We start from the raw sequence: 8,102 nt of genomic DNA, 5'->3' as shown, positions 1-8,102 counted from the left end.
CGGTGCGGATCGCACCTTGCCATAGGGAGCATTAGGGAGCAGGCGGTGCTGGCTCCGCGGACGGGACGGGACGGGACGGGACGGGAGGGGCTGTCCCGGCTCCCCTCCCCCCCCCCGCGGGGTGGGCGTGGCCTCCCCCCCGAGGGGGTTGTGCCGTGGTGGGCGTGGCCTCCCCTTGCGCGCGCCTGCGCGCGAGCCGGGCGCGGCCCCCATTGTCGGGGCGGGGGTGACGTCGGGGCGGGGCGCGGGCGCGCGCAGGGAAGGCGGCGTGCGGCGGGCACCGGCACCGCCCCGGCCAGACCGCGCCATGCCCGGCTCCCTCTACCAGCCCGAGGGCAGGCAGCCCTGCCGCGGGGCCCCGCGCTGCCTGGCGCTGCTGAGCCCGGCGCCGCCCGCGGGGCAGGACCCCGAGCCCGAGCCTGACCCCGAGCCCGAGCCCGGGCGGCAGCCGCCGGCAGCGCAGGGGGAAGCCGGAGCCCTGAGGTTCGCCCTGGATCAGCTCTCGCTGCTGGGGCTGGAGGAGCCGGAGGCGGCCGGCGCGGGCACGGAGGAGCCGGCGGGAGGCGCGGGGCCGGGCGGCCTGCAGGCGCGGGAGCGAGGCGGCGGCTCCCCCCCGGCCGCCTTCGGTAACTTCGGGCCGCAGCTCGGCGCGCCCGCCGCGCTGCTGGAGCCGCTGGGCGCCCTGGGGAGCAGGAAGAAGAGCGTGAACATGACCGAGTGCGTGCCCGTGCCCAGCTCCGAACACGTCGCCGAGATCGTGGGCCGCCAAGGTAACACCGCCCATCACCGCGGGAGCGCCTCGGGCACCCCCGGCCCGGCCCGGCCCGGCCCGGCCCGCGGTATTTGGGTCAGTTCTGAGGCTTTGTCTCCGTGCCGGTAACGCGGAGGCGGAAACTTAACGGCGGCAAATGCCGCGGGCCTCAAACTCCTCCCGCGGGTCCTCGGGGCTGCTCCGCTTTGTGCCGGTCCCCACCGCGCCGGTTCTAACCGTGCGTTCAAGCCGATCCGGAGCCGGGAACCGGTTGCGGTGGGATCAAGCCCTTGGTGCCCACGGGAAGTTCCCGTGGAAGCTGCCAGGACGCGGAGCTTTGGGGTTATTGGAGTTGGGTCCCTCCCCTGCCCGCGTCTCAACCCGCTGCTCCGGTGTGTGAACGGTAACGCGGGCTCTCGGTGGATAAATGAGCGTTAATCCGGTCGCTGATGAGGAGCCCTGAGCTGTCACCAAAGGACACCTGGGCACGGCTCAGCCCCAGCCCATGGTGGGTGTGCCTGGTGCGGGCTTTGTCTGGAGGAAGCCCCAAACAGCGCTGCCCCGAAGTTCCACCTTTAGGGAATAAGAATCGGGGTTAAAAAGGACCCGAAGGGAGGAGGATCTAAGGGGGAAAAGAAAAAGGGAATAAAAGGGAAAGGAGCTGCTGCCTGCAGGAATGCCAGCGGCGATGGGCAGTTGGGATGCAGGGAGCCTGATCTCTGGGGTGTTTTTGCCACGCAGGGCTCTGGCACCCCAACCCTGCCCTGACTCCCCAGCCATCCCCATCGTCAGCCGTGGGGCTGCGGGATAAGGGGCTTTGGGGGATTCTTTTCCTAGGGGGAAGCGGGGAGCTGGGCAGCCTCATTGTTCTCTTTGTTAGCCAGAGCCATGCTGTGATGAGCGTGGTGACATCATGCTCTGCGCTTCCCATTGGCCTGCGCCGCCTCCCAGCCGGCCCCGCTTCCCAACCTCCCAACTTTCCATGCACCCCTCACCGGTCCCACCACCCTGATGCCGGTGCCAGGCCAAACCGGGGGCCCAAAGCCCGTTAGACCACAGGGGGAGAGGAGCGAGACACATCCGGAGGATGCTGCTGCTGCTGCCACCTTGGGCTGGATGGGACATGGATTTGGTGGCCTCACTGGTGGGATGTGCAGAATCAGCAGCTTGAAAGCAAGCCCATAACGGATGCTGGCCTCCATTGGGAAACGTGTTGGCTCTGCAAGCTCAAGGAGGAATGGCTGGTTTGGGGTTGGCAGGTGACACCCTTCCTCGCAGCAGCTGGGGTCGGGTGTTTGGGCTGTGCTGAGGTCCCAGTGCTGTGCTTCAGCATCCTGACAAGCTCAACGTGCACTTCGGGTGCTTGCTGAGCTCCACAGGCTCATGGTGCTGCTGGAAAAGAGCTGCCAAAGGGGTGATTACACCCGGGGTGCTTGGGGGGGGGGGGTGGTCTGAGACCACTGATGGAACAGAGCCCCCCCCTGCTGCTCCATGGGCAGGAGCTGCTCACCCAGGGCTTTCCCTCCCTTGTTTGCTGCCCTTCTGCTCTCAGCTTTCCTGTGGCTCGTGAAGACCCCGCACCAGGACCCTGCTGTGCTGGTTGTTGGGCATGAAGTGTGGGGGGGTTCAGTGTTTGGCATTGCCAGCTCTGGCAGGGGTATGCATGGGATGGGGCATGTATGGAGTCTTTAACTCCAGCTGCTGTGCTGCCTGCACTCTTCCTGCACCACACAGCCCAGCCATGACCTGGGAGCTTGTGATGCTGCTGCACTCAGAGCATAGGAAGGGGTAGGCGTGGGGAGCAGGTGCCCTGGAAGGGTTTTGGGCAGGGGTTTCTCTCCCCATACATCATGTGCTGAGGGGCAGCTCTTGGAGTGCTTTGATCCTGGTGGCCCCTTGCAGCCATTGAGGCGAGTCAGGATGTGGCCAGGGCAGCTCTTTGGTGTCAGCTGCCATTGCTTCTCCTTTTTCTTCAGTTATTTTTCCTCTAAATCCACTCATTTAACACTTTCCAGAAGGGAGCAGCAGCTGCTCAGCAGGTAAATGTTGTGTAAAGCAGATCCACGTCTTCTTGGCTTCTTTCCCAGGGGAAAATGGAGATAGGGATAATGGGGCAGGCTGGCTATGGAGGTTGCCCTGGCTCTTGCATGTCAGTGTTGTGTCGGCCTCGCTCCCTGGTGTCCTGGCTTTGGAGGTGTGTTTCCAGCAGCTTCTACCCAATGCGGCTATAGGAGGTGATGGGCAGCCGAGAGCCCCAGGCTTTGCCTCCCCTCTGCCTCTGATGGGCTGGAGCCAGCCATGGCTCCTCTTCTGGGCTCTGCTTCTGCATCTGCAACATGGATACACAGGGACCATGTGCAGCTTTGCAAAGGATTTGGGAAAGCTGCTGCTCATAGATGTTGGGATGCTCAAAGTGGGGATCCAGGGAAGGATGCACATGGAGACAACAGGGCTCAGTCCCTGGACCAGCCTGAGCATCTGTAAACTTGCTGTGGGTTGCTGGGGCTGCCATCAATCCCCCTGTACTCCTCAGCCTCGGGCTGCTGCTGGGTGTCCTGTGCCCATCGTGCCATGGCTGTTGGGACTGGCCTGGCTGCCTCTTTCCACCTCTCTGCATTGTGGGAGAGCCACAAGCTCCAGGGGGGATTTGTGTCGGTTTCCCAATACATAAAGGGGCTGGCAACTGGAGGAGCTTTAACGGCCCTTGTCCTGTCCCTACAGGCCCTTGTCCCAAGCCCCTCTCCAGGTTTCCTGCAGTCCCTTTAGGCACTGGAGCTGCTCTCAGGTCTCCCCAGGGCACAGCAGAGGGGCAGGATCCCTGAGCTGCTGCTCCCTCTCTGGGGGTGCAGCCCAGCACATGGGGGGGTTCAGTGGCTGCATCATGTGGAGCTGCTGCTCCTCCAGCATCCCAAGGCCCTCTCAGGGCTGCATCCTGAGGATGCAGAGGCACTTCCATGCGTGCTTCCCCAGCCTGTGCTGTGCTCTCACAGGATCATAGAATGGTTTGGGTTGGAAAGGACCTGAAGATCATCCAGTTCTGTGCCACAGATGGGCTCTTGTAATAGTTGGAGCCCTGATCTGGGACTTGTGGTAGAGGACAAAGTCCTGTTTGGTGGTGCCAAGAGAGAGGGTTCAGGAAGGGCCCTTTCCTGGGGTGCCAATTCCATCACCACCTCCTTCCAGCAGGAATTCCCCTGGGATTCTGCTGCTTGTCTGCAACTGGTGCTTCCTCAGGCTGTTGGGTGCTGGGATGGGACCAACCATGGTCCTGCAGCCCCATGGGCAGCTCTGGGGAGTGGAGCCTGCTGGGCTGGGTGGCTCAGGGCCAGCCACAGTCAACGGGAAGGCTGCAGATCTGAGATGGGAGTTTGGAGGGAGGCATCCAGCCCCCCCTCCATGGGTGCTGTCACTCAGTGGGGTTGTGTTGGTGCCTCGGCCTTGCCCCCTCTCATCATCACTGCTGGGCATGGCCTTTGGGAAGTGCAGATGTTGGGAATACCAAAACCACGGCCCCTTGGTTGAGGCAGTGCCGGTGAGGATGTGCCTGTGCTGGGGCTGGTCGTCAGTGCTGCCCATGTCCTGTGCACAGCCCCATCTGGAACAGCCCCTTCCAGCAGGGCTCTGCTGCTGCATTGACTGAGGAATGATGCAGCAATCGGGGCAGGGATCCCATAGTTTGGGTGGGGGGTTGTGGAGCCCCATCAGAAATAACCCGTACTTGTGTGGATCATAGAACTCCAGCCTGGTTTGGGTTGGAAGGGACCTTAAAGCTCCTCCAGCTCCAACCCCTGCCACGGGCAGGGACCCCTTCCACTGGAGCAGCTGCTCCAAGCCCCTGTGTCCAACCTGGCCTTGAGCACTGCCAGGGATGGGGCAGCCACAGCTTCTCTGGGCACCCTGTGCCAGCGCCTCAGCACCCTCACAGGGAACAGCTTCTGCCTCAGAGCTCAGCTCAGTCTCCCCTCTCTTGGGCAGGTTCAAGCCATTCCCCTTGTCCTGTCCCTACATCCCTTGTCCCAAGCTCCTCTCCAGGTTTCCTGCAGCCCCTTTAGGCACTGGAGCTGCTCTCAGGTCTCCCCTTCAGGAGCCTTCTCTTGTCCAGGCTGCCCCAGCCCAGCTCTCTCAGCCTGGCTCCAGAGCAGAGCTGCTCCAGCCCTCGCAGCAGCTCCATGGCCTCCTCTGGCCTCGCTCCAGCAGCTCCAGGTCCCCCTTGTGCTGCTGTCCCAGAGCTGGATCAGGGCTGCAGGGGGGGTCTCCCCAGAGCACAGCAGAGGGGCAGGATCCCCTCCCTGAGCTGCTGCTCCTGCTCTGGGGGTGCTTTGTGTGAGGAGCTGAGCTCTCCGCACCCGAGTGCAGCTCTTCATCCATGTGGATCTGCAGCAGTGAGGTTTGCAGTGCACAGGGGCAGTCGTGGGGCTCTGAAGGGGCATCTTCCATCCCAGTGTGCTGCTGGCCTTGCTTTGGGTGCCCTGCAGCTCTCGGGGGATGGTGGGAAGCAGGATCACCAGCCCTCGTGTGCCATTGCTGGAGGGTGGCAGCAGGGCCGAGTGCATGGTCATGAGGATGTAATGAGTGTGTGCAGTGGATCCCAGGCTGAGCAGGTGTAATGGGATGCAGGGAGTGGTGCTGTGCTCCCAGCCGGGGACAGCTCCAGGGTGAACGCAGCAGCACCCAGTCCTGGTGGGAGCTGACACCTTTGGCTGGGCAGGCAGTGCCAGGACTCCCAACCAGAGCACAGCTTCCCATGGCAGGGAAGGAACAGGGCAGTGCTGGCAGCACCGTCATGGTCTCGTGCATCCCGGCGGGCTCTGCCTGCTGAATCATGTTCCTCCTGCGGGAGCAGGTCTGTCCAGAACGGGGAGCTCCTGCCCTGGGGTTCCCTCCTGTTCCACCCAGCCAGGGACACCCAGCTCCCTTGTCCTGTCCCTCCAGGGCCAGCGCGGCTTCTGCTGGGCTGTGTCCAGGGCTGTGCTTCAGGTTTGGCTGCAGCTGGGAGGATCCTGCAGGATCCAAACAAGCCTTTTCCTACAGTCTCAGCCTGGTTTGGGTTGGAAGGGACCTTAAAGCTCCTCCAGCTCCAACCCCTGCCACAGGCAGGGACCCCTTCCACTGGAGCAGCTGCTCCAAGCCCCTGTGTCCAACCTGGCCTTGAGCACTGCCAGGGATGGGGCAGCCACAGCTTCTCTGGGCACCCTGTGCCAGCGCCTCAGCACCCTCCCAGGGAAGAGCTTCTGCCTAAGAGCTCAGCTCAGTCTCCCCTCTCTTGGGCAGGTTCAAGCCATTCCCCTTGGCCTGTCCCTACATCCCTTGTCCCAAGCCCCTCTCCAGGTTTCCTGTAGCCCCTTTAGGCCCTGGAGCTGCTCTCAGGTCTCTTCCTTTGTGTGTCAGGTGCAGAACCAAAGGGACCTGCTGTTTCCTGTTGGTCCTGCATCTCCCCATCCCTGCCGGGTGAATGGGCAGTGCCTGCAAGGTCTCAGCTTTAACGTGTCCTGGGTTTTTTCCTCTTTCTTGTTGCACTGCAGGCTGCAAGATCAAAGCCCTACGTGCCAAGACCAACACCTACATCAAGACCCCGGTCAGGGGCGAGGAGCCTGTTTTCATCGTGACTGGGAGGAAGGAGGACGTGGAGATGGCGAAAAGAGAGATCCTCTCAGCTGCCGAGCACTTCTCCATGATCCGGGCGACACGCAACAAAGTGAATGGGCTGACGGGAGCGATGCAGGGTCCCCCCAACCTGCCGGGGCAGACCACCATCCAGGTCAGGGTCCCGTACCGCGTGGTGGGGCTGGTGGTGGGGCCGAAGGGAGCCACCATCAAGCGGATCCAGCAGCAGACGCACACCTACATTGTGACCCCCAGCCGGGACAAGGAGCCCGTCTTCGAGGTGACGGGCATGCCGGAGAACGTGGACCGTGCGCGGGAGGAGATCGAGGCGCACATCACCATGCGGACAGGCTCCTTCATCGACGTCAACGCGGACAACGACTTCCATTCCAACGGCACCGACGTCTGCCTCGACCTGCAGGGCAGCGCAGGCAGCCTCTGGGCCAAAGCCCCCCACCCTGCCCACCGCCCCCCCGCCACCCTCCGCAACGACAGCCTCAGCTCCATGGGCAGCACCTCCACCGAGTCCTACTACAGCGGGCGGGTGGCCGATGCCAGCCCCACCAGCCCCTACAGCACCAGCAGCGGCTTCACCTTCAGCGAGCCCGCGGCCGCGCTGGGCTCAGAGGAGTGCGACTTTGGCTTTGACTTCTTGGCTCTCGACCTCACGACTCCCACCACCACCACCACCATCTGGTCGCCCTTCGAGCGCTCGGGCAACCCCTTGCAAGCCTTGAGCAGCTGCTCGTCCATCAACGGCTCTCAGAGACGCAACAGCGGCACGGCCACGCCGCGCCACTCGCCCACCCTGCCCGAGAGCGGTGCCGCAGGCCTGGACCACCCCTTGGCACGGCGCATCCAGAGCGACCCCGTCAGCACCTTGTCCTGGCTGCCCACCCAGGGCTCGCTGTCCTCCTTCTCCAACAGCACCGGGTACTCATCCTCTTCCTCCCTGCCCGGCAGCATCTCCGCCACCTCCGGCTCCCCCACCGACTCCAGCAGCTCCGACGGGCACCGCAAGAGCTCCCGCGAGTGCATGGTGTGCTTCGAGAGCGAGGTGATCGCCGCCCTCGTGCCCTGCGGCCACAACCTCTTCTGCATGGAGTGTGCCATGCGCATCTGCGGCAAGGCCGAGCCCGAGTGCCCCGTGTGCCACACGCCCGCCACGCAAGCCATCCACATCTTCTCCTAGCCGCGGCTGGCTGGTTCCATCCTCCCCATCACCCCTCCCCCACCTCCGCCCCAGCTTTTTAAGGACTCGGAAAACTGTTGGAATCAATCTTTTTATTTAATAATAACGGATGCGATGGGTGCACGGGGGGGGGGGAGGGGAGCGGCTGCAGAGGAGGAGGGGGCAGGACCGCGGGAGGGGTGGGGATGAAGATGATGATGATGAGGGTGGTGAGGAGGCATCTCCAGTGTTTACAGAATAGCTTTAACTCTTCCCCCCCCGGCTGCGGTGCGGGGCGGAGGAAGCCCGGCTGTTCTTCCACAGTCCTTCCCAAATAGCAGTATTCAGTGTGCAAAGTGAAATAAACAGAGAGGAAAGGTCCGGTTGCACTTTTTGAGTTTTTTAGGACACACAAGGGTTGTCTTTTATTTTAAATCTTCTATTCAAAGTCTTTTTTTTTTGTTTTGTTTTGTTTTGGGTTTTTTCTTGTTGCTTTTTTCTGTGTTGTCGTCTTTCCTTTTGTACGTAGCCTTTTTTATTGTTATTATTGTTATTTTTGTCACCTCTATAGATTAT

The 8,102-nt window shown here is 62.4% G+C and overlaps 1 protein-coding gene across 1 annotated transcript; it reads left to right on the top strand.

Annotated features, from left to right (window-relative positions):
• The first annotated feature begins 307 nt into the window (after nt 1-307).
• On the top strand, nt 308-7,662 carry MEX3D (mex-3 RNA binding family member D). The gene is made up of 2 exons (XM_013130959.3): nt 308-770; nt 6,274-7,662. The coding sequence occupies exons 1-2, from the start codon at nt 308-310 to the stop codon at nt 7,545-7,547; spliced, it is 1,737 nt and encodes a 578-aa protein (XP_012986413.3). The 3' UTR covers nt 7,548-7,662.
• The last annotated feature ends 440 nt before the right edge of the window (nt 7,663-8,102 follow it).

Source organism: Melopsittacus undulatus, chromosome 19 (genome assembly GCF_012275295.1).
Source record: "Melopsittacus undulatus isolate bMelUnd1 chromosome 19, bMelUnd1.mat.Z, whole genome shotgun sequence".
Lineage (NCBI taxonomy): Eukaryota > Metazoa > Chordata > Aves > Psittaciformes > Psittaculidae > Melopsittacus > Melopsittacus undulatus.
Note: the sequence above shows the minus strand (reverse complement) of the source record. Positions and strands in the feature narration are given on the sequence as shown.

Coding starts and splice junctions, on each gene's coding strand:
- MEX3D (XM_013130959.3), top strand. CDS start 308: ATGCCCGGCTCCCTCTACCAGCCCGAGGGCAGGCAGCCCTGCCGCGGG. Junction 771..6,273: donor CGAGATCGTGGGCCGCCAAG/GTAACACCGCCC, acceptor GTTGCACTGCAG/GCTGCAAGATCAAAGCCCTA.